The following is a 25,407-nucleotide window of genomic DNA, read 5'->3' on the forward strand; positions in this document are numbered from 1 at the left end:
TGATCGTAAGGAGCTAGTCGGCTCTGCAGCAAATGTTCCCAACACCTCAATTTGAGCATCCTCATTCAGTACTCTGGGGTTATTCCTTTTTTTATTCTTCACCGAACCAGTTTCGGAAAACTTTGTCACCAAATCAAGCACATACCGGTGACTTATATTTAGATTTGGATTTCTTTTCATTAAAAAGAGATGCCGCCCTTCGTGCGCACTTGCCCACCTCTCCATAAATAAAAATTATTTCAATTCGGTCTTGGATAGTGTAAACCATTCTTACAATTTATACACTTTCTAAGGTATCGCTGATCAGCTCAACAAATGAAACTGAAATGATAGTACTACCAAATGGCTTGAATGCGATGAACACCTTTTTTGCTCAAAAAACGATACTTTTTATAGCAGAAGTAACAAAAAAGGGATAAGAGTTTTAAATCCGATAATAAACCCAAATGAAAGTCACCGAAATCAGATAACTAATTAATGTAAATTTTTTGAGGCTTGTCTAATTTTACCCCTGATGGAAAGTTGAAAAGCTGACCTGTCATCACAAGTTTTACTTATAAGAGAGTCAATAAATTGTATTTCTTTGCATACTAACTTGATAACCAGGCATTTTAGTATAGGCCAATTCTAATTACTTCTATTAGTTTAGAACTACATTTTCGGATACTGCTGATCGGAAAATAATAAATGAGGGCACCGTCGGCAAGCGAATTGAATGCCCTTCAAAATGATGTGCCACTTGACCCCCCTTTCCATTTGAAATTCTGAGGGTAACATCCACCCCTCCTAGGGGGTTGAACCCCGAGGGTTGAAAATATTCATTCAGAGTGTCCCCCTTGCAAATAAAGTTGACCTGTCTGACCATTTTTTCATATTATGTACTGGAAGGGAGATATTGAGGGTGGGAAGTTTTCAAATTGACACACTGTATATCTCTATGACTTTTGTGATTTTCTTGTTTATTTTTCATAGAACTCCATGTTATTCAAGTAAGTAAGTAAGGTATTCGACTTATCTCAAAGATTTGAATGACTTGAATCTATACAAAGCAAATTTGTCACTCATATCAATGGAAAATTCATTCATAATCTCAAAGATACATAAAAAATTGAAACACAACTCATTCTGATATCATTAACAATGCTACAATCAACCGCGTACATGAGACAAAAGATCTTGGTATACCAGACGACAGTAAATTAACATTTACAGCACATATAAGAAATATGACTGCTGATGCAAATAGGATGCTTGGATTCATTCACAAAAATGGCAAAAACTTCAAAAGTATTGCCACCTTAAAATTGTTATATTTTGTTTATGCCAGATCTAAGTTAGATTATGACTCTGTATTATGGAATCCAGTTTACGACTACCAAAAAACATCAAATGAGAGTGTGCAAAGGAAGTTCCTGAAATACTTATGTCTTTGTTGACACGATTTGATATGACATCTTCGGAAAATAGGAGAGTTATCCTTGGTATGAAATTCCTGCATAAATTACTAAACAGCAATATTGACAGTACGGTTATTTTACCCGAGATAAATTTTTTAGACCCAAGAAGTGAAGGTCGACACAATCTGAAATTCTATGGCGAAGCATCACGCGTAAATGTTTATGCTACGATCACCATTGAATTTTATATGCAGTAGCTTCACGAAAACTGTGAGCATTGCGATATTCATTTTGACTCTCTGAACGCCTTGGTATCATGTATCCACAATCACTTATAATAATACTATAAATAACATTTGTGTCAGTACTGCTACATTGCATGATTTGTAATTTTTTGTGTTATGTTCTCAATTTTTCATTCCTCTTTTGAAATTCTGCGAATACGAATATTTTGTATATACTTTGTTTCAGCATTCACTTTTGTACATTTGTATATTCCATTATTTTTATTATTTATTTCATATATACTCTGTAATAATAGCATTTCCTGTAGCTGGGTACTCCTGTTGGAAATAAATCGTTTTTGTTTAAGATAATCTTTTCAAATAACTTCGTGACTGTCCCAAAAATATATTCGCATCACTGTCCCAGCCGAAAAATATTTTCCCTTTTTGGAGCCGGTTCCCCATTGCACTGTTTCGACTGTATTTTTGTTTCGGGTGTATAATGGTGTATCCAAGTTTCATCTACATTCATTATTCAGCGCGGTAAAACTCGAACTTATTGCGCCTAAACTGCGCCAACAGAGTGTTGGAAACGTTCTATCGAACACGTTTCTGGTCCAACGTGAGCAAACGCGGCACCCAACGTGCGGACAGCTTTCTCAAGCCTAAATGTTGATTAACATGTAACAAACACGTTCTTTTGACATGTTCGAAATCTCTGCTATCTCTCTCACTTCAACTTGGCGGTCCTCTAGCACCATTTGGTGAACTTTTACCGATGTTTTCGTCGGTAAATGCAGTTTTTCGACGTCTCGAACGTCCATCGTCTCCCAAACTATCACGGCAACGTTTAAAATAAACTACCCAAATTTTACTCTCATAAATAATTGTGCAGAGTCCTCATACACATAATCCAACTCATCTTTGATTTACGTAGGCGTATTGCCTTCCAAAACAAATATTCAATGGCAGCTCGATACTCGATTTTGCCCATTTTCATAAAAACAATCACATCAACTCACTCAAACGAAAACATCATTAATGAAATTCTGCTGAATTCTGCTCATGACAATTTTAGCATTTATGAGAACGAGGAGTTGTATGTTGAATCTTGCTCAACAACAAAGATACTTGGCTTTACATTGGACTACAAGCTCACCTGGATCCCTCACATTGAAACTCTTTGCGACAAACTCCGCAGAAATTGCTATGCGCTAAGATTTATGTCAAACCATTGCAGTAAACAAGTTTTGTTGAATCTGTACTATGGATCAATACACTGTCATATGCAATATGAAATACTGAACTGGGGCACTGGATCGCCTGCAGTGAGGGTTTTTACACTACAGAAATATGCCATCAGAACTAATGCTCGTATAGGATGGAGGCAATCGTATAGAAACATTTTCAAAGAACTCAAAATACTCACCGTTGCGGGTATTTATATTTATGAATTATGCATATATATATATATGTACAAGATTGGTCATAATTTTATATCTAATCAGCATAAATACCCTACCCGCTCTAAAAACTTAATAATACCCCATATGCATCGAACCACCATATACCAAAAAGCCACCTTCTTCTTGGACCAAAATTTTACAATAAGCTTGATGATTCGGTAAAGAATACGCCAAATTTCAATATTTTTAAATCAAGACTGAAAGCTGCTCTCATAGAAAAAAATCGCTACGCCCTTGAGGAATTTTAGGTTAGGTGTTTTTTTTGTCTTCTTTAACGTTCTTGTTACTATTTGACATTACCATTATTTTAATTTTTTCAAATATAACCATGACCCTCAATTTTACTGTTGTAGTATTTCGCTACTTTTATGTGCCTACATATATTTTTCATCTTTTTATCTCAATTCTTTTAAAATATTTAGTTAAATACTTGAGTTTGAATATATGGATATAAAAAGCACAAAATCTCATGACGTTTTCCTTGTTATTATATTGATAGAATTATTCACTGTTATGTACTTTTTAACAAGCGAAATAAATGAATTATTATTATTTAACAACAACGCGTCCAAAATGGCTGAAATTCTAATGAGTAACTGTCAACAGATTAACAACGAAATTCACTAGCTTTCACTTACAAGTGCTGCTATCTTCTTGTGAAGGTCGAACACTTTTCACACCAACCCGTATACAGCGCATCTATAAAGTAACGAATAAATAATAAATTATTCAAATAAGCCACATCATTGAAAATTCTTTCTTCCTCCCTCTCTGTCATTCAATGGCCCTTGCTTCCCAATCGGGCGCATTTGGCCAGGCTTCTCCTGTCAATAATTGACAGGAGTTTCACCAGATGGCGCGGCGGTCTTGCTCGAAGCAATGCTGCCACTCTGAGTTTTGTCTTACATTTTTTGTTTTCTCAACACTTTTCATTCATCAAAGGCAGACCTTTCGATTTTTAATTTCACATACATGACCCCCTTCACGTGTTTATTCGAACCACTCCGGCCTGAATACCGACGTGAGGGAAGGGGGCCGTCATTTCTTATTTTTAATAAAACTTTTACACGATCAACTTTACTCCGTCCGTCCACTTCACAAAAATGGTCGATAATAATTTAATAATACAGTGTGGATGTGAATAATCCGCCCCTCAGAATCAGACAAAATGTTTCGAAAATGAATCATTTTTAGTAATTTTTGTTGATAAACCCCATAGTATAACATAACCTGTCCCAGATTGTGTAATATTAACTTTTGAATTGATATAGCCCAAAAGGGAATACTCGAGAGGAGACAAATCTGGTAACGACGCCTACCGTGGCGCCTACACATTTCATTTCAGTACAGTTGACATAGATACAGTACAGCATTACCTCTTCAAAATAAAATCTGATGCTACTGGGGCAGATTATTTGGATTTTAAACTATGTAACATTGTTTTCGACACGGCCAGCCTGACTAACAGTAAGTTGAGACCTTTCATAATAATAATTTTTTATATTGTATCACCATTATACACATTTTGTAGCTTTTCCCTGAAGATAATAATAAATTTCATCGAAATATTGGAATAATTTATGTTATAAGAGTACACTTCCGTTCTGCTGATCACCCAAAGATATTTTCCAAGTTTCAAACATATACAGGGCTTTTCATGATGAGCGTTAATTAGCCGTTTCTGACAAACTATTTAGCGGATCAACCTGAAAATTCCACAGTATGCATAAATCAATATGACCTACACGCCTAAAATATTTCAGACGAAGCGGCGTTGTCGCTTCTACTATAAAGTAGCGGCTTCTTTGATTTTTCAAATGGAACACCCCGTATATAATATCATATTATGATTCACTATCACTTTGTCAACAAATTCATATACTATTTCTCTATACCTATCTATTACCGTTTAGAAGATATAAATTAATTTCGATATTTTTTTTACCAAACATGAACTTTCATAAATGCTGATAATCTTGAACTCTCTTGCACTGAAACGATCAAATTTGAAATAGAGTGGGGTGATACTATGAGAATCTTTACTCCGAGTCATATTTTCATTTGCCTCGTACAGGGTCTTCAAAAAATGCAGATACTTTGATCTCATGAAAAAATGAGTGGAACTCAATTTTTTCAAATGGAACACCCTGTATATTTCAACATTTTTTAAGCTCTACATCCAATTTTAGATTAACTTTGTTCAGATAATACTATTTCTATTTTGAACCGTTTTCGAGATAAACTGTTTCAAACGGAAATTGGCATGGTTTCCTTGCTCATCACTCATTTTTGTAAAACAGATTTCGTTTGATGTTTCTCAATTAGTCACAGATAATACAATGAAAAAATAATTATTAAAATACTCCTCAACCATCGAATGAAACTTCTCTTCAAACAATAGTTTTATTAACGCTGAAACACGAACTGAAAATAATAAACCCATAAATTAATGATTTAATTTAATCGTCAGTGTATTTCAGAATATGTTCAAACACATCTCCACCTCTACTTAAACAAACATGTAATCTCTTCAAAAGATTGTCATGTGTAGCGCTTCTGATCAAGTCTGGAGTCAAACTATTGAAAGCAGTTGAAACTCTCGATTTCATATCTTCCAATGTTGTTATTGGAGTAGAGTAAACCATATTTTTAATGAAACCCCACACGAAATAATCCAATGGATTGCCATCTGGTGTTCTAGGAGGCCAACGAAAAGGTCCATTATTACCAATCCATCTGTTTTCGAAGATTTCGGTTGAAGCTTCGCTGACTAAATGAGAATTATGGGGTGGAGCACCATCCATTTGGTACCATACACGTTCTCTTCCTGGTCTATTATTTAAAATCATTTGAATTCCATTCCTCGGTAAATCTTCATATTTTGATGCATTCAAATTATCATCATAAAACTCGATATAAAAAATTGACTCATTCTTTATGGCACAAAATACATTGAATTGTCATCTTTCCTGAAAACCCCTTTGGCGGACAACATGGAGATTTTCTGGCGCCCAATAATGACTGTTGTGTCTATTGAAAACTCCATTTTTTGTGAACTTGGCCTCATCTGTCCATATGATATTGTCAAGGAAATGTTCATCCTTTTGAGTCTTGACAAGTAATCATTCAAAGAATTCCACTCTACGAGGTAAATCAGTCTCTTTCAAATGTTGGACACAGTAGAACTTATAGGGATATCATTTATTAAGAATTCGACAAATTGTCACGTAGGGTATACCTATCTCCCTTTCAGCCTCATGCAGAAAAGCATTTGGAAATGCATGAAAGTATCCCAAAACTGTTATATCATTGTCATCATCATCCACTTTAGTCTTTTTACGAATGATTTTTGGACGGAAGGTTCCATTCAACCTACAGTTTTTTAGTAGTCGATTTATCACATTATTATTCGGCTTCGGAAGTTGTGGATATCTTTCATGAAATACTCGGCATGTTCTACTTGCAATTCTATTGCACTCACCATAAATTATTAATAAATTCAAGAATTCTTCATTACTGTAACCTAATCTTGACATTATTCTATTATAATTGGTAGCTATCACAATCAGTCAAAACCACCAACGAAAGTCTGACGTTAAATAATTGGTTTATTTATTTTTCCAAAGCACACTATTAAAAAATATTAATGTGTACTGTTGTACGTTAGAGACCAATACCAGTATGAAAAGAATGTTGAATATCCAAATTAAGTGATGAATTCAAAAAAATGAGCAAGAAAACCACGTCAGTTTCCGTTTGAAACAGTTAATCTCGAAAACGGTTCAAAATAGAAATAGTATTATCTGAACAAAGTTAATCTAAAATTGGATGTAGAGCTTGAACATGTTGAAATATACACGGTGTTCCATTCGAAAAAATTGAGTTCCACTCATTTTTTCATGAGATCAAAGTATCTGCATTTTTTGAAGACACTGTATGAGGCAAATGAAAATATGACTCGGAGTGAAGATCCTCATAGTATCACTCCACTCCATTTCAAATTTGATCGTTTCAGTGCAAGAGAGTTCAAGATTATCAGCATTTGTAAAAGTTCATGTTTGGTTAAAAAAATATCGAAATTAATTTATATCTTCTAAATGGTAATAGATAGGTATAGGGAAATAGTATATGAATTTGTTGACAAAGTGATAATGAATCATAATATGATATTATATACGAGGTGTTCCATTTGAATAATCAAAGAAGCCGCTACTTTATAGTAGAAGCGACAACGCCGCTTCGTCTGAAATATTTCAGGCGTGTAGGTCATATTGATTTATGCATACTGTGAAATTTTCAGGTTGATCCGTTAAATAGTTTGTCAGAAACGGCTAATTAACGCTCATCATGAAAAGCCCTGTATACATACACACACATGTACACATACAAACACAAAAATAATTTTTAAAATGCTAAAATAATGTATGAAAACACAAATATATGTATAAAATATGATTAAAAATTATCGTCATAAAATTCTTGCAAACTATAATAGAACCTCTTAATAAGAAAATCCTTAGTTGCTTCAGTACAGTCACACGCATTTCAGGTAGTTAGATACATCTTGAGAACATTATACAATATACAATTTTTAGTTAAAGAAGAGTTAGGTATGGGAAGACTTAAACTTAGGGTATAACGTGTGGTGTAATGAGAAACAATTGAGAGAAGTTCTGTTCTATGTTTATGCACTGAATAAACTGTTTCTTCAATATAAATCGATTCAATTTGGGAGGTTACAGTCTTATTGTTTGTTATCTTTCAAGCTCTCGGTAAATTTATTACCTAACTTCGTTAAAACTAAAATACATGACAATATACGTTTTCAAAAAGATATAAATAAGGAACATTTACTAATGAAAAAATAATAAAGAAACTGTAACAAAACGAACAGAAATCAAAAACACAAAAAATAAAAGTCAAAACAGAGTGTTATGTGGGAAAATTCTGAATAATAGGTGCTTTTCTCTTATCTTTCTTGCATTCAAGTAAGTATAGTATGAAGTATAAATTTGACTGAAATTATCAAGATCTGTTTTCTTGTTTTTATAATGTGCTTTGTTATTGATGTGGGCCATTTCTAGTAAATAGTATAATTCTTTATAAGAGAACAGTTCCACCAACCTCCCAAAATGGACTGGATGATCTATTACAGCCCTTCATTTTTATTCAAGAATGAACACAAAAATTATTCTATATGATTCAAAACAATCACTTCATAATTTCTATTTATAAATTATAGTATAGTAAAGTCAACAATATCCAAAATTTTATGTATGGGTTGTTCCAAAACATATAAAGAACAGACTTCTTGGCCTCTTATTGGTCGCATAACTTCACATAGAAGCGACTGCAGATGAAATGTTGATTTTGCGCATTGAGTAAATACGTCAATAGGAAGGATTACAGATTGGAATTTGAGAACACCGACATTTCAAATATGGAAACCAATTTAAATGAGAAAACAATTTTAGAAATGGCTTACATCACCAACGAAGAACATTGTATGAATACTGCAATTTGAGCCAATGTTATACATTTCTACTTCAACACGAGAAAGATAAGAGAAAATCGCCCAGAATTTTTCCACACGACACTGTCAAAATTTTACTTATTTCAAAATTTGTTATGCTTTTCATTTCCTTTTGTTTCAGTTTCTTTTTCATTCTCTTATTATTGAAAAAAGTATCTTGTAATCTATTTCAGTTGTCCTGACGAAGGTAATAAATTTATCGAAAGTATATATATATATATATATATATATATATATATATATATATATATGATGAGCTGTTTTCTCGGGTTTCGCTCCGTGTTCTGTGTATTTTCTCCCTATATATATATATATATATATATATATATATATATATATATATATATATATATATATATATATATATAGTGTGACCCATTTAAAATGGAACCACCCCTGTAGAATGTGCATTTTTCAATCAATCTCAAATTTTTTTTATTGAAATAATAAGCATGAAAAACTGTATCTTGACACTAACTTTCACAATTTTAGTTTCATTTCCAAGGCACTCTATGGTTTTTTTTGTTTGTCAAAAACGGCAAAAGTTTATTAGGCAATTTTTGTTTTCAAATTTGACTACACCACTGGATTCGTAGTCGTTATAAATCAAAACTGTCAAATTTTCATCAAAACATATTTGTTAACAACGAAGTTACAACAACTTCAATTTTGGAAACAAAGTATTTGTTTGTAATTTTTATTCAGATTATAGACATATTTGAGATCTGACAACACTGTCATCACCAAGTAGAACACCAGTGAATTTGTACAGTGAAAATCCGAAGTCAACAGCTCAATGCGTTCTACAGTTATAACTCCTGAAAATATGGTAATGTGAGAGATTTGTGGTGCAAGCGTTTTGTAATAAAAATCTGACTACGCCACTGGATTTGTGGATAATATTTCCTTAAAATCATTCATTTGAGTGTAGGTTACGAGAAGTGTATTCTAGAATAACAGAAAATTAAAAATTCATTTTCAAGTTATGCAGTACTTAGTACATTCTTCCGCATAGCCGCTAAAATCAAATTGATTTAAAGCATAGAAATCATTTATTCAATAATAAAACAGAGAGCAGGACAAAAATTGTTCCCTGTAAATTCTTCATAACTCAGCTAAAACAATCTTTTAGAGGAGATATCAATAATTTGAGGAAGCTGAACTCATTATGCAAAGGTTTTATAATAAATCAACAGTAGGCTGTGATTTTGACAGTTAATCATAAATAAAATAATAGTTGTTAGTTACGTGCATTTAATAATGGCTTTGCAATTATCATTAGAAGAAAGAATTGAAATTGTGAGAATTTCTGGGGACAATTATCATAGTGAAAGAGAAGCAGCTGGGATATTTAATCACAGACATCCAAATCGACTTCCCATTGACAGAAGCACCGTCAGTAAAATTAACAAAACATTTAAAGAAACCGGTGCAGTCAGCAAACATATTTTAAAAAATAATCACCGAAGAAGAAATTTAAACGAAGGTGCTGTTTTAGATTATTTTAGAAACCACCCAAACAGAAGTTTACGAGTCGCTAGTTTGGATTTAAACTTACCGAGAGAGACTATTCGACGATGTCTTAAACAAAACAAAATGAGAGCATTTAAACCTAAATTTCTTCACTCTTTAAAGGCAGGTGATGAAGTGAAACGTATGGAATTTTGTTTGTGGGCACAAGGCGAGTACCTGAATACAAGAAATTTTTTAAACTGCATAATGTTTAGTGATGAAGCTTCTTTCAGCACCAATGGGGTAGTTTCATCGCAAAATGCTCGGTATTGGGCTACGGAAAATCCGCACTGGATCATAAATTGTAAAAGTCAATATTCCGAAAAAGTTAACGTTTGGTGTGGTATAGTACAAAATAGAATAATAGGTCCATATTTTTTTGATGGAAACATAAACGGGCAAAATTTTTTGGAATTTCTAAATAACCAATTATCGGACGAAATAGATGAAATGCCTCTTGCGGAACAAGTAAATTTATATTTTCAGCTCGACGGCTGTTCCGTGCACAATTCGAGGATTGTTAAAGAGTGGCTAAATAACCAGTTTCCAAATCATTGGATAGGACGAGGTAGTGACTTAATTGAATGGCCACCTAGATCGCCTGATCTAACAATATTAGACTTTTTTCTGTGGGGTATTCTGACACAAAAAGTATACAAAACAAGACCAACGAATCGAGCTGAACTCATGCAAAGGATACGACAAGCTTGTGCCGAAATTACAGTTCAACAAATAAGAAATAGTGTAAACAATATTCGGAAGAGATACGATAAATGTATTGAACTTAATGGAGGTTTGGTAGAAGCCACAAAAATTTGAATGTTTAGTTTTAAATCAATGTTTATTTTAGTATCAGTTTTTTCTTAATGGCAATTAATTGTTGAATAAATACTTTGAAACTTGTTTGTATACATTTTGTTTTCATCAGCTATAGAAAAAGGTAGAGTAAGTTCAGAATCTCATAAAATGTGATTTTCCAGGTGCGCTGTTACAAAAGTACTATTATTTATTATTGGGAAACTTCCAAAAAGCTTACAAGTATGACCATTAATACTTCAAGATTCTATCAAGATTTGGTAAAAGCGCAATTGGGAGATCCCATGACATGAGATTCTGAACTTGGTCTACTACTGCGTAACTTGAAAATGAACTTTTAATTTTCTGTTATTCAATTATTCAATTTTTATTTTAATTTTCACTTCTCGTAACCTACACTCAAATGAACGATTTTAAGGGAATATTATCCACAAATCCAGTGGCGTAGTCAGATTTTTATTACAAAACGCTTGCACCACAAATCTCTCACATTACCATATTTTCAGGAGTTATAACTGTAGAACGCATTGAGCTGTTGACTTCGGATTTTCACTGTACAAATTCACTGGTGTTCTACTTGGTGATGACAGTGTTGTCAGATCTCAAATATGTCTATAATCTGAATAAAAATTACAAACAAATACTTTGTTTCCAAAATTGAAGTTGTTGTAACTTCGTTGTTAACAAATATTTTTTAATGAAAATTTGACAGTTTTGATTTATAACGACTACGAATCCAGTGGTGTAGTCAAATTTGAAAACAAAAATTGCCTAATAAACTTTTGCCGTTTTTGACAAACAAAAAAAACCATAGAGTGCCTTGGAAATGAAACTAAAATTGTGAAAGTTGGTGTCAAGATACAGTTTTTCATGCTTATTATTTCAATAAAAAAAAATTGAGATTGATTGAAAAATGCACATTCTACAGGGGTGGTTCCATTTTAAATGGGTCACACTGTATATATATATGTGTGTATATATAGCTTTCAGCTTACTGATTGTGTTTTCTGTAACAATTATTTTTCTTCAATGTTATTTTCACACAAATTGAACCCTGTTTATATCGTTTGCACTTTGACAACTATGCCAGTTACTTTATCTATTATTAGAATATAACAATATTCAAAATGAATAAGTTTTACTTACATTCAGAAAAGTTTTCACAATATAACTCACAAATGTAATATTCACTGATTTCTTGACAACTGAAAATCAATATGAAATGAGTTTGGAATATGGATTGTGTAGGGAGTATCCATGGAAGGGGTATTTTGGAAATCTTCCATATTCTTTCCTCGAATCGAAAAATTCAAAAAAACAGGTAACAAGGCGATTTGTTCATATAAGGTCTTGAAAGACAATACCCCATTACAAATTCAGAAATAAGATAAAAGTATCAGGTAGATTTATTGAGGTATATTCAATTATCCAGGTGAAGTACTTTTCAGTTTATGTTTATTTTATCCTTCTGGATAATTTTCGAGAGGAAAGATAGAAATGAGGGCAGCAATGAAAGTCATTTGGAAGTTTTATAAATTGCCAAAGTTTCGACATATAAATACGTCTTTCTGAGGCTGAAATACATAATCGGGGTCAGATGAAAAAAATGAGAACGCAAGAAATCAAATCAAACGAAGTACATTAATTGACTGCCATAAAAAAGAGACAAAGTTATAGCTGTCCAGTAATGTGCTCTGTTTGACTTTGATTTTTGAAGTTTTCATTTGTTTCACTTCGAAAAATAGTAAAAAGAAACAAATAATTTTGTTGTGTTCAGTGAAGGAGTTTATCAAAGAAGTTTATGCATGATTATAGACGTAAATTACAATTTTGATAAGTTTATAGATAATTTTGAAATCACAGGAAACTAACAATTTGATTATTTTTGGAATTGTATTATCAACACTTTTCTTACCATACTAACACACATAGAGAGAACAGACTTTTGAAGAGATGTCTTCCTCCAACCCCTCTCAAGTAGTTCTTTATTTTGAAAATAATAAAAATCAACAAATACTTTTTGTTTTAAATCAAGGAATTCAAAACAAAAAAGTCTGTAAATAATTCATTGCGTAAATTACAATTCTGTAGAGTTTTCTACATAAAATAATTTTCAAAACGAGTAGAACTCACTAATGATTTTTTTATGAAATTCTCCATCATACTGACACAAAAGTTCATATAAAGAACACATCGTCAAATAGATATCACCTGAAAAAGGATACATAATAATATCGGTACACAAAATTTTTGAAAAATAAGTCAGTTCGTAGAAAATACTGAACGAGATCGAATACCATGCAATGACCATTGAATTAAATAATTTTGGATCTGAACTAGCTCTTACCAATAAAGCATCAAAAGTTGCTGAGGTGTGTGAAGTTTTCTGGTTCGGAACAGTGTTCCAAGTTTTTGAGAAGCGGCTTTTGCAATTCCAGTGACATGTTTGGGCCAAGACATACTGATATTATCTTTCCTGGCATTATTATATCCGGTTTGGAGACATTTTTGGAGAAAACCGATGCCGATCTCTGGAGAGCCATACACAAAAATTATTCGACAAGCCATAGCTTTGAAGTTTGGCCAGCAAACCCTCATGCCACACACGGTCAAATATTCAAGGATATTGTGGCTTCTAACAAGAAGGAAAACCTCTCTCTTCTAAGACAGGTTGAAAAGTCTGCAAAATACTGGTGCGAGTTCTGAGAGACGATTGGGATTTTGTCGATGGTTTATGAATAAATACAGAGAAATTTCCAACTTCTATAGGAATACTAGTTGTTGCCCGTGACTTCGCCCGCGTAGAATTTGGTACTCTAGTACTAATTAGTACTGTTGTATTGCTGCTGTTCCAATGTTTTGACAGAATCAGAATCAGTTGAGCGATGTAGAAGTTTATCAGTTACCAACCAACGAACCAACCAACAAACATCTATTTTTATATATTAGATTATATGGAGCAATGAGGCTAATTTTTCGAATTGTGGGATGTAAAATAGAAAATAGTCCATTCCTAGTCCATCCCCACAATACGCAAAAAACGATTTAGTATCAATGTTTGATGTAGTTTATTTAGCGGCAGAATAATCGGTCCATTTTTCTACCATGGTTCTTTGAACAGACCCTGTTAAATTAATTCATCAACAAGAGTGTTGGAAGAGTTTTTCGATGATATATGGTGTGACAAACTTGTCCACTTCGGTTTTTCTCGGAAAGCAGTGTCTCTTAGAAGACTATCTGAAGAATCGTACTCCAAGGCTTGTTGTGGATGAAGTTATTTAAGATGCTCTGCTGGTATTAAAGGGAGTGCCATAAGGATATATTTTTGGGCCCTTGCTTCTCAGCTTGTTTATTAGTGACTTTTACCTGTCCGTGAAAAAATGCAATATACATCACTATGCAGACGACACGCAGTTATATTTCTCTTTTTCGCCTGGCGAGTCTACATCTGCTCTGTCGCATATTAATAACGATCTCCAAGCCATCTTTGACATTTCTACTGCCCATAAGCTCAAGCTCAATTCAGACAAATCCCCAATAATGATGTTCGGAGCTAAAAAGAACAGAGAGCTCACCAACTCTACCTTTCAAGTTCGCATCGAAAACGATATACTTCCCTCCGCGGACGAGATAAAAAATTTAGGATTGTGGTTTGATCTGGATCTCCGCTTTACTAAACATGTCAGCTATCTGAACCAATCTTCTTATAACGTTCTCAGACAGCTTTTTCCTAATCGTGATTTGCTCAACACAAACTTAAAACTTAGACTATGCGAGTCTCTGATTATGTCAAAAATTTTCTATTGCGACAGTATTTATGGACCTGCTTTAAAACAATCGGATGTTCTCCGACTACAGCGTATTCAGAATAGCTGTCTACGTTTCTCGTTTGATATTCGGAAATATGACCGTATATCCCCAGCAATGCAAGAATCAGGATGGTTAAATGTTGAGAAACTTAGAACTCTACATCTTCTTACCAACTCACATAAAGTTTTGATAACTCGACAACCTGATTACTTACTGAAGAAGCTCAAAACATTATCTACGATTAACAGCTTCACTACAAGGAACAGTTCAGTTCTAGTCATCCCCAAACACAAATCTTCCATCTTCACCCGCTGCTTCTCGTATAATGCACCCAAATATTATAATCAACTACCCTGCGAATTTCGATCATACACCATCGCAAACTTTAAAAAAAGACTGAAGACTTATTTATCTCATTAGCCTCTTGTCCGTTCCCGACCTTGGCATTTCTAAAATGAATTTTCTAAAGTAGAGCAATAACTAAAATTTTTTGATATTGTTAACTCGACTTGTGTTCATATCATTTATCTATAGTTTCTTCCAGGTTGAGTTAAAAAACAGCCTTGGTTGATACTCCGCCTATTCACCATATACTGGAAGTTTTTTTTTGTTTCCGTTATTGTTCCTGTATACTGTTTCATTTTATTTTTGTCTATTCCATTTGTATTTTTATAATGAATAAAGACGTATTATCATTATTATTATTTTGATCTGGAGGCTCGTCAGATGATCTATTTTCAGCAGGATGGAGCACTAGCACATAATTTCAGTGGCGAGACTGTTTTGAAAACAGATGGCTTCTTCGTTTACCGGACATGACACCTCTAGATTTTATTTTGGGAAAATACTTATTTTGATTTTTCTGCTCTGGTATCTTCATTATTCAAATGATGAAAAAATGTTTGAAATGTTTCTGACTGAACTTCATGAAGGCTATAACACGCAATTATCTTATTTTTATACGACGTTTCGTTAACTTAGCGCCACCCTCATCAAGTTTTGTCAAATACCTCTAGTTTTATAGCAAATTCTGCAAATCCTGAATTCATCAATACACAGAAAAATACCCCATATATACCCCAGCTTTAATGAATTATGAACGTTTTTTCATGTTGTGTTTTTTATGACGTATGTATTGATTATCAATATATCGAGTACATTCTCGGGGACAATGGACTGAATGAAAATGAAAGGACAGGTTATTCGATTCATGTAATGATAACATATTGTATATTAAATGGATTACGACTTTGTCAAAATTTCAGAGTTGAATAATGAACCTTCGACATTTTTACTAGTACATTTGATTTTTGAATATCAATTAAAGGCTTGAAGTTCGGTTTTTCCTCCGTAATGACAAATCAAGTAATTACCTAGATATTCAATTCTAGATTCAATCAACTGATTATTTTATGTAAAGAGAAACTTCGAGAAATAATAATTAGTTATACAAAAAAGAATGCGGGATTGAGAAAGGCATCATAATTTGTTTTAAAAATACAGGTCTTTATTTGAAAAAAAAATTAGGATGGCCCTGAGTAAACAAAATGTCGTATGAAGAATGAAATGAATCATGAAGATACCTGAGCAGAAAAATCAAAATCAACAATAATTTTTTTTTGGAAATAGTTACTACATAATTATTATGTTCTCAAGTCATCTCATACTTATCATCAGGGTGAAAGTCGTTATATACTCATTTGTTTGAAGTTTCCAAAGATTTGATTTCAATGTTTGATGACTTTTGAACAATTTATATCCTAAAAGAAATGTGCTAATCACATCTCTTTTGTACTAATGTGGTGTGGTGAAAATTGTTTTTTTTTTTCAACCAGTAGGTACGATATATTTTGTTCAAGTAAACCTAGAAAGAGAGAGAGAGAGAGGAGAGCGATCTTTTGTTCACGTTATATCCAATCTCTTTCGGAATTTTGAAAGTTTAATAAAATCCAAATAATTCATTGCCTCATTCAAATATATTGCACAGAGGATTATGTATTTATGATTAGAATAGGCCTGGGATGTCCAGAATCGATATGATGATAAACTTGAAATTCTTAGAAATATCATGTATTCAGGAACCTTGATTTGTGGTGATTTAAAATAAATCCGAATAAAATTGTACTTTCAGAAAGTGGGTATGTTTTTCTCTCCAGGAACTGTCTCAAATGAGCAATCATTTGGAAGGAATAAACTACTAGTATTTCGATTTGATTCATTTCAACTATCGAAAGTTTAGACTCTTCTGAATACTAAACTAAACACAACACGAAGAAGCGATATTGTACTATGTTATAGACTATTTCTTCGAATAAGAAAGTAATAATTCATTTTCAAGTTGCTGTTCCATAGACGTACATAACTAAGTCGTGAAAAGGGTGAAATGAGGTATTCATTCCAAACATTAAATGTTTTTGTATGATTTCATAAAACAAATCTCCAAATGATTTTGATAATTGTATGTGTACTACATTTATATACCTCACGTATATAAAAATAGAACACTCGATTTTTCAAATATCGCTCGAAATTTTCAATACTTTCTACAGTGTCATCCCCAAAGTATGCACCATATGGGAAACTTATTTATTAAGGGTTTTTCGACAAAAAGTTATTTCAGATTAAAGTTTGTGCATCCCCTTAAACTGAACATGCACCAACAAAATACAGTAAAACATACGTAATATACGAGGAGCCTTCAAATATTTTATTTTGAGACAAGAGTAAAGTACTCTTATTTTGAAAAATTTAGAAAAATGTTATACAGAAAACTTGTTCAGCATTGAAAAATACATCTAGATTTGAAGTCATGGTCATCTGAGTGAAGTTTTATTTTTTCCACCCATTTTTTTCAAATGGGGACTAGATACGAAAAGAAAAAATTGCTAAAACGATAAAAAGACAGCATCCTGTATACCACGTTTCATTTTAAAAGTCTGCAATATTACAAATTATCCAACTATGGTGTTAACCACGGTCAATTTTTCAGAAGAGTAAAATAATTTTCAAAGATTTTAGTGCAAAGTTATTTTTATTTTTTATTAACTCCGAAGATTACTCAAAATTATACGGTATTCATCAAGAACTTGATATTCAATAATATCAAAATAAAATAGGTATTTTGGAACAAACTCATTGATTTTCTGGAGATTATTTTGGACAAGAAAATCTCCAGAGAATCAACGAGTGTGTTCCGAAATACCTATTTTATTTTGATGTTTTGTGATTTGATATTATTGAATATCAAGTTATTGTTACAGTACTGCATGATTTTGAATGATTTTTGGTGTTAATAAAAAATAAAAATAACTTTGCACCAAAAACTTGAAAATTATTTTACTCTTCAAAGAAATTGAACGTGGCTAACACCATAGTTGTGTAATTTGTAATATTATAGGCTTTTAAAATCAACCGTCTTATACAGGATGCTATATATTTATCGTTTTAGCATTTTTTTTCGTAGTGCCCATTTAAAAAAAATGAGTAAAAAAAATAAAACTTCACTCTGTTGGTCATGACTTCAAATCTAGATGTATTTTTCAATGCTGAACAAATTTTTTAAATAGCATTTTCTGAAATTTTTCAAAATAAGAGTACTTTACTCTTGTCTCAAAATCAAATATTTGAAGGCTCCTCGTATATTACGTGTGTTTTACTGTATTTCGTTGGTGCATGTTGAGTTTTAGGGTATGCACAAACTTTTATCAAAAATAACATCTTGTCGAAAAACCCTTAATAAATAAGTTTCCCTTATGGTGCATACTTTGGGGATGACACTGTATAAAGAGCACTTCATTTGCCTACCTCAGGCATACCTGATTTTCGCCGGAAAAGAGGATGGCGTCAAGAATTTAGTACTTCTTGTACAAGTATATTTACAAGTGAATTCTGTTCGACCTTGATATCTCATTCCGTTCAAAAGTTAGGAGGAAGAAGGACTATTTACGTCTGATGTTTAAAAAAAATCTGTTTTTCCGTTAATCAGCTGTCGCCCCCCTACGAACGACAACTCTTAGAAGTTGAGAAACTTGTGCGAGCTAAGGACTAACGAGGTCTTACCTTTCAACGTGTGATTCCTAACACGGTTGCAGAATCATCCCAGCTTCAACCAGATAAAATCTCTCGAGAAAAATATCTGGTCGAGGCGGGAATCGAACCCACGGCCTCCCGATCGTAAGTCGGGCGCACTACCACCGCGGTCAATTCCACTACTCCAATTGCTCTATATGCACTACATGAAGTATCAACGAACATCTTGAAACACAATTCAATCCATATTATATACCTAAACAAAAAATGCCTTTGAGCCCACACGGTGAGATGATAAAATTCTATGTACACCACCGGATTCCAGTGAATTAAATCCATGCTTCATTCGAAGATCAACATATACTACATGCAAATACGAAAACTAAAATCCAAAGCAGATTTCCGCCTGAACTTCGTATACAGTGTCTGTTGAATAAATAAGGTGAAAAAAATTTGTATCCATCAATTTCTGCTTTGTCTCCTCCGAAATAATCCTCGATACAAGTCTGTCATGCACATTTTGCTAAGTTTTAATCACTCAATCGTCGCAAAAGCCGTTCTTTTATGGGTCTTTGGGAACACATGCACTACGTCACGGTAATTGGAGAGAACAGTGAGTAAAACTTCGACATTTGATCAATTTTGGCATTCACATCTTCTTGACCTTCTGTGAAAAGCTTGTTCCACTTGTAAACGTTTTCAAGTCAGAGTACAATCACCATATGCCACTGTCATGTGTTTCATAGCATTTCTTTCCAGTTTTCACACAACATTCGATGATAATTCTCTGATCCATTTTTTCGATAGCAAAAAATCAAAACACGCAAAATATTTCTAACTTTCATGACTCTCCCAATCGAATGAGCGATAGCTCATTGAAAAATTGCAATTGTTATTTTTATGAATATGATTTTAAAAAAATGGTATTTAGTTTTTCGATAATATCTCAAAAAATTTTAATATTTGAACAATTTTCAAAAAAGCTCGGCAAAGAGGATGAAATTTCCGATAAAAAAGTCACGACTCCCGAAACTCTATCTTCATTATTTATAATTTACATTTGACGTTCAAAATAGGGTTCAGCGCGGCTGTTACGGCATGCGCGCGCTGCCGCTAAAGAGAGTTTATCGAAAGAAATAATTTTTTATAACATAAAATGTCATTTTAAAAATTTGAAAGAATCTAGTATCTTCTTAACACTTGAATGAATCGAGTCCCGTAGAAAAAAAAAGTTTTATCAGCATTTTTCAAAAAGTTATTCAATTGTTAACCAACAAATTTCTCCGTTGGCATAAATAATGGGATAAAAGGTATGATTAATTGGCCTATAAATTTTAAACTTCGTAGAGCCCTTTTGATATATATATATATACTTCATACGATTCTGCGATAAAAGTTCATAAAAATGTATCAATTTGTAAATTATGACTTTTTATAACTATTGCAAAATCAAATATCTAAAAATTATTGATAAACTTTTTTTTCTCAATTGATATTTAGCTATGTCTATTTTCACATTGAACAATGGCAGTTACTAACATAGGATATGAATTTTTTACGTTATTTGTTCATTAAATTGTTTTGAACAAATAGAGAAATTCAATATTTTTGAATAATGTTTTTTTGCTATTTTGTTGTCTAGAGATAATTATGATTGAAAACATTATTTTTTTCTTAATTTTAATTTTTAATTGTTTAAAATCGATTTTTTTATATTTTGATTGATTAAATGATTGGTTAAGAAATAATTTTGCTCTTAAATATCATAATTTATACTTTTAAATATTAATTTAACAATTTGTTATGAACAAATATTGACCTACGTTATATTTTTTTTCTGAAGCAGAAATAATTATAAAAACAGCTATATATAAAAAAGTACCATAAACATTTTTTTATCTATTATAATACTTTCTAATATCATACGATACGGTAATAAGAAAAAATTCAGTGGCACTTTTTTATATATAGCTGTTTTTATAATTTTTTTCTGCTTCAGAAAAAAATATAACGTTGGTCAATATTTCTTTACAACAAATTGTTAAACTAATAAACAATTCAATTAAATAATGAATAGAAAAAATTATCTCTAGACAACAAAATGGCAAAAAAAAATTTCAAAAATATTGAATTTCTCTATTTGTTTAAAACAATTCATTGAATAAATTGAGTAAAGAATTCATATCCTATGGTAATAACTGCCATTGTTTAATGTGAAAACACACAATTGAAAAAAAATGTTATCAACAATTTTTAGATATTTCATTTTACAATAGTTATATTGAATCATAATTAACAAATTGATGAATTTCTAATAACTTTTATCGCAGGATCGTATGAAGTATATATATCAAAAGGGCTCCATGAAGTTTAAAATTTATAGGCCAATTATTTATACCTTTCATTCCATTATTTATGCCAACGGAGATTGGGAAAAATTTTTTAGCTAACAATTGAATACCTTTTTGAAAAATGGTAATAAAACTTTTTTTTACGGGACTCGATTTATTCAAGTGTTAAGAAGATACTAGAATTTTTTCAAATTTTCAAAATGACATTTTATGTTATAAAAAAATTATTTCTTTTGATAAACTTTTGAAATTTTCAAAATCAAATTAAAATTATAAATAATGGGGATAGAGTTTCGGGAGTCAGGACTTTTTTATCGGAAATTTCCTCCTCTTTGACGAGCTTTTTTCTAAATTGCTTGAGTATCAATATTTTTTGAGTTATTAACGAAAACTAAATACCATTTTTTTAAATCTTATTTTGTTAATAACAATTGCAATTTTTACCTGCACCAAAATCCTTCAAAAACATTTTTTAGAGGTGATTCCAAATCGAATGAGCTATCGCTCAAATTTTTAGAATCTTTATCTCTATTTTTCATGGTTTTGAACTTGTTGATCAGACTATTTCAGAAAGATATGTGAGGTGAAATGTTCATCTGAAGATATTGATTTCAAATTCCATCTCGACCTTGAACCAGATCAATTAGTTTTAGTTTTTGAGATATAAATATACATAAAATAAACAAAGGAGATATTCATACTCAAGAATAATATCATTGATCGAAACACTACGTTTCAGTTTTTTTTTTTTTTCATTTGATTTGTTACAGGTTCGTTAATCGTACTGATTGATACATTGAGCCACCGATAAACACCCATGCCGAAACAGAAAATATGTCGCAAAAAATTTCAAATTCATATTGAACTTTATTCTTCTTAGGGTTTGCCAGGATTGCCCGGTGAAATAGGTCTTCCAGGACAACCAGGACGATTGGGTTCTCCAGGTCCAAGGGGTGAACGAGGCCAACCTGGTACACCAGGTTTTCCCGTATGTGAAATGAACAATTTGGACTGCTCCAATAATACCTAAATTCTCATGCCTATTTCACTGTTGTTCAATTCGTAGGTCCAGAAAGTAATATTCCAAACAGAAAATATAACTCACGATAAATGTAATATTCGTAACCAAGTTCCATTTCAGCTCTGTGATTATTTTTCTAATGATTTATCCAGTTCTTTGAACCAGACAAATACTATACATAATTGGACAGTCTGAAAAGGGTTCAACAGCGAAGTAGTGGGTTTCAAATTTCAAATAAACGATAATCCTAAAACCATCCAACGCTATTATTTCGACAAATGAACTGTGGGATGACACCAAATTGTAAACTATTTAGAGAAAAAATAATCTGTAAGAAGTATAGCCACATTAAATACTCATACATACATATTTTCCATACAAATTGTCTTTATCTCACCTAGACCTGCCTCTCTTTCGGCTGATTGTCCGGCTCAAGACACCTAGTGTTTGATCAATGATTTCTAATTATTCTAATGAATTTTCGTTTCTTACTGAAAGGAATGAATAGTTCTTTTTTATGTTCCTTGAATTAATGGTTGTGTCCAGATCTATTTTTGTGTTTATCTGACTTAGACCTGCCTCCCTTTCGGCTGATTGTCTGGTCCAAGACTCCTGGTCTTTGATCGATGATTTCTGTTGATTTCTAATAATTTTTATGAATTTTTATTTATTACTGAAAGGAATGAATAGCTATTTTTTTCTTACGTGAATTCATGGTTGTATCCAGATCTAGTATTGTTTATATCTCAATTAGACCTGCCTCCCTTTCGGCTGATTGTCGGATCCAAGACTCCTGGTCTTTAATCAATGATTTATATTGATTTCTAATAATTTTTATGAATTTTTATTTCTTTCTGAAAGAAATGAATAGATATTTTTTTTCTTACTTGAATTCATGGTTGTATCCAGATGTACTATTGTTTTTATCTCAATTAGACCTGCCTCCCTTCCGGCTGATTGTCTGATCCAAGACTCCTGGTCTTTGATCAATGATTTATATTGATTTCTAATAATTCTTATGAATTTTTGTTTCTTACTGAAAGGAATGAATAGTTTTTTTTTACTTGAATTCATGGTTGTATCCAGATCTAGTATTGTCTTTATCTCAATTGAACCTGCCTCCCTTTCGGCTGATTGACTGATCCAAGACTCCTGGTCGTTGATCAATGATTTCTATTAATTTCTATTATTTCTTATGAATTTTCATTTTCTACTGAAACGAATGAATAGTTCTTTTTTTTCTTACTTGAATTCATGGTTGTGTCCAGATCTAGGAAAATACGCAACATGATCTTCACTTAGGCGTTTCCCAAGAACTGAACGCCACCACTGATTTATTGTTATTCATTTATTTTTTTTTTAATTTACTGTTATTATTATCGAACATATGTAGCGTCCATTATAGACAAGAATATGTATCTGACTTTAATAAATTGATTGATCAGTATCAAAGAATTGAACAACATGAAATAGACATGCAAAAAAGTCCAGGGCCTCCACACTCACCCATGAATTTTTATGAATAATTACTATGACTGATAACCCAAAAGTATTAACTCAATTAATTTCTAATCTAGCACCAGCGTAGCTTCGAAACTGAGCAAGGTTTTATCCACTGAATGTTTTTTTCGCACCTTAACAACCTATTAACTTTCAACAGGGACTTCCTGGTCTAAGAGGTCCTGTTGGTCCGATAGGTGAGCCTGGACTAGTGGGACTACAGGGTGAACCAGAAAAAGGCACCAATGGTGAACCAGTATGTCTCATAACGTAATAATGAATGGGACTGAAAACGTAGTTTGCTGCAATATTGCATGAGATTGTAGTTATGGATATTTTGTTACGAAGCATGATCTCTAAGGGCTATTTCATACACCTCACCTTTCACTTGTACTCAATTTGTTGCCTTCAATTTAATAATGAATATCAATAATTGATAAATTGAATCATTCAACCACCGTTGTGAAAAAAAGTGACGCGTAAACTGTAATTCTCTCTCCAAATAGCGATTTGGGACAAATTAAAAAAAAATGGAATATTCAATGTTCGCAGACAAAAAGGTAGTGAAGAAATTTTATAAATTTCACCGGATGGTACAGACTCATGTCACAAACCACTTTTATCTATATTTCTCAAGCTTTTTCATGAAATTCGTAACACTGAATATGCTCACAAAGTGGCACTTCTTGACGTAACGGAAAACTTTTTCTATCTTCCAGTTTTTCAAATTTTGATTTTCGAATAAAACACCCTGTATACCATTACATCCTACAAATATCATACGTTCCAGAATCCGATGATACCCCATAGTTGGTATTTCAACTGTGGGTTGAAACACATAGTTCTGTAGAATGGCCTGCAAGATCACCCGACTTTACCCCTCTGAACTTCCTGTTGGTCCTTGCAGATTATTGGGGAAGAAGCTATTTTGAGGAACTGTTATAATTAGTTGTTGGAGATCGTACTAATAACATAAATGAATTGAAAGTTCCTCTCCATGAGTACATTCACTGTGTCGAATTTCGGAAAAATAGCTGAATAAATGAAGAATTGATTGGGGGTGTACCATAAATCCAAACTCCGTTCTTCAAAATACTTGAAGAAGCTTCTCTTTCGACATTATCGCACGAGATATCGTACAACTGGTGATGAGTTCAAGAAAATTGCCAACATTACATATACATTAGCTGCATATGCACTCTTTTTGTTATGAACTTGTGGTATTTTTAACTCGTTTCTGTTATCAATACGAATACCAACAATGTACTCAGTAACTAAGTTAGTTTGAAGGTGGTTGACAAAATTTGTTTTATCGTTTGAAAGCAACTTCCTGATGACCCGCGAAGACCTAAGAAACGTCAAGAGGGGTTGAGTCAGGTGATCTGACAGGCCTCTTGACAGAAACATGTGTTTCAATAACCGGATTCAGAAAGTTATGTAGATAGCAGAAATGTAATAGTATACAGGTTGTATCATTTGAAATCAACGTTTGATGTCATGTCCAGAAAAACCGAGAGTTGAAAAAATCTCCCATTGGGTCAAGAACTATTTTTTTGTGAGCATATTCAATATTTCGAATTTGGTAAAAATAGCTTGAGAAATAAAGAAAAGAAGGGAGTCTACCATGACTCTATGTCACCCGGTATGCTGATGTATCTCACACTTCATATATAATAGCAGAATGTCACTATCAACAAAGAGCTGATCAAGGCAATGTCATGAATACGAGTAATATTGACCACACTGCA

General features: G+C 32.5%; 2 protein-coding genes across 2 annotated transcripts in view; one reads left to right on the forward strand and one right to left on the reverse strand.

Annotated features, from left to right (window-relative positions):
* Positions 1–25,407, forward strand: part of LOC111515406 (uncharacterized) — a 160,159-nt gene that overhangs the window by 15,436 nt on the left and 119,316 nt on the right. Inside the window, exon 4 of the mRNA XM_074177075.1 lies at positions 22,019–22,126. Coding sequence (XP_074033176.1) covers positions 22,019–22,126 — 108 coding nt within the window. The remainder of the gene's footprint in view (positions 1–22,018; positions 22,127–25,407) is intronic.
* The window catches only part of LOC111515407 (G2/mitotic-specific cyclin-B2-like), a 138,794-nt gene that overhangs the window by 4,118 nt on the left and 109,269 nt on the right, over positions 1–25,407 (reverse strand). The window lies entirely within an intron of this gene.

Source organism: Leptinotarsa decemlineata, unplaced genomic scaffold (assembly GCF_025532065.1).
Source record: "Leptinotarsa decemlineata unplaced genomic scaffold, Ldec_3_MD MMD2_P_RNA_scaffold_14, whole genome shotgun sequence".
NCBI classification, from domain to species: Eukaryota; Metazoa; Arthropoda; class Insecta; order Coleoptera; family Chrysomelidae; genus Leptinotarsa; species Leptinotarsa decemlineata.